This window comes from Emiliania huxleyi (assembly GCF_000372725.1).
Source record: "Emiliania huxleyi CCMP1516 unplaced genomic scaffold EMIHUscaffold_223, whole genome shotgun sequence".
Lineage (NCBI taxonomy): Eukaryota > Haptophyta > Isochrysidales > Noelaerhabdaceae > Emiliania > Emiliania huxleyi.
Window position 1 is genome coordinate 61,522 of NW_005200393.1, and position 1,967 is coordinate 63,488.

Consider the following 1,967-nt stretch of genomic DNA (forward strand, 5'->3'; position numbering starts at 1 on the left):
AGGACCGCTGAGATAGGGGGAGATCTGGGAGATCTGGGGAGACATCGTCCAGTTCGTCAAGGACCGCTCGAGATAGGGGGAGATCTGGGAGATCTGGGGAGATATCGTCCAGTTCGTCAAGGACCGCTGAGATAGGGGGAGATCTGGGAGATCTGGGGAGATATCGTCCAGTTCGTCAAGGACCGCTCGAGATAGGGGGAGATCTGGGAGATCTGGGGAGATATCGTCCAGTTCGTCAAGGACCGCTGAGATAGGGGGAGATCTGGGAGATCTGGGGAGATATCGTCCAGTTCGTCAAGGACCGCTCGAGATAGGGGGAGATCTGGGAGATCTGGGGAGATATCGTCCAGTTCGTCAAGGATCGCCCCCATATCTCCCCATATCTCCTCATATCTCCCCCATCCTCCAGTTCGTCAAGGATCTCCCCATATCTCCCATATCTCCCGTATCTCCCGTATCCCCCCATTCTCCAGTTCGTCAAGGATCGCTCGCCCACGCGCACCGGGGCCTGCGCTCTCAAGGAAGGGAAGGGGAGGGAAGGGGGAGGGAGAGAGGGCGGGGGGGGGGAGGGAGAGAGGGTGGGGGGGGGGGGGGGGGGAAATTTCCCCACCCCCCCCCTGTGGACCTGAACGGACCCCCCCTGCCAAACTGGGGAATTGCCCCTACCCCCCTTGAAACGCCCCACACACCCCGTCTGAGAGGTGCACGCGGCCTGTGCTCACCGTAGGACGTGCGCGCCGGCAAGCCGCACATCGGCAACCTGCCCCCCCCGCCCTGGGCGCCACTTGATGGGGAGGCCGATGTTTTTCTTTTTTTGTGTAGGCGGGCTGCCTGCCCTGGCGCAGGTCCGAGGGCCCCCCCCCACTTGATTGGGAGGCCGCGCGTTCTACTCTCTTCGTAGGCGGGCTGCCGGACCTGGCCGAGTCTGAGGTTGAGGGCGCAAAGGTCGAGCTGTGAGGCGGGCGGAGGCGGCGAGGCGTGTCGCGGGGGTGAGCCTAGGGGTTAGCCTACCGACGCTGATATCGCTGTCGTGTGGCGGGGCTCTTCCGACACACTGCGTGTCCACTCCAGATACACACAGCACTGACGGTGTGTGGTGTGTGTAGAGAGAGACAGTGATAGTATAGAGTGATTCGCGGGAGATCTACGGCTCCAGTGCCACCCGCCGCGGGGCGCGGCGGGGTGGCCCGAGGTTCGCGGTTGAGGGGCAGTATATGTGTATCTCCTGCGTGTGGCCGCTCGCCCGGGGCGCGCTGTTTAGTGTGCTGCCGTTGCAAGCAGCACAGGTGGTTGCGTGCTAAGGAATAAATACTCACGACGCGCCCCGCGGATCGTACTGAACACCGTGACACATGCCGTCAAGCGTCGTGCGCGGTAAAGCCGTAGGACGTCTCATGGTGAGAACTCCTCCGCCTCCGGCAGGCGCCGCAGCCGGGTGCAATACACGTTCTCCACGCCGGCGCCCTCGACCTCAAAGGTCTCGAGCGTCTCAAAGTGCGCCGCCGCCTCCTCGAGGAAGATGGACTCGGTGTAGCGGGTGGGGTACGTGAGCATCACCTCTGTCTCGCCCGGCGTGCTGAAGGTGACCAGCGTCGAGAGGAGGTCGTCAAAGGCGTTTGGAGCGTAGAGCACGTCGGAGCCGCAGATGAGGTCGAAGGCCCCCTCCAGCCCAAGGACGCACTCCTCGTCGTCCTCGCAGCCCCACACCAGCTTGGCCACCCGACAGCGGCCGCTCAGGCTGTTGGCCGCAATGTTCTCCTCGAGCAGCAGAACGCACTCCTTGTCTGCGTCGCTGCACACCACCTGCGCGCCCGCCGCCGCCGCGCTGAGCCCTCCGACGCCCGTCCCGCTGCCCAGCTCCAGCACCCGCTTGCCAGCAAGCGCCGGAGAGCTGAGCAGCATCGAGAGCGCCAGCCCGGCGTCCCAGATCCGCGCGCCCGAGTCGATGCTGCTCGCGGCGCCCTCGG

At 64.5% G+C, this 1,967-nt stretch overlaps 1 protein-coding gene across 1 annotated transcript; it reads right to left on the reverse strand.

The window, feature by feature from the left end:
- Positions 1-1,392: 1,392 nt before the first annotated feature.
- EMIHUDRAFT_235624 (hypothetical protein) lies at positions 1,393-1,902 on the reverse strand (the record flags this gene model as incomplete). The annotated part of the gene is made up of 2 exons (XM_005779909.1): positions 1,393-1,779; positions 1,867-1,902. 2 exons carry the CDS (start codon positions 1,900-1,902, stop codon positions 1,393-1,395), a joined length of 423 nt encoding a protein of 140 aa, XP_005779966.1.
- Positions 1,903-1,967: the final 65 nt, after the last annotated feature.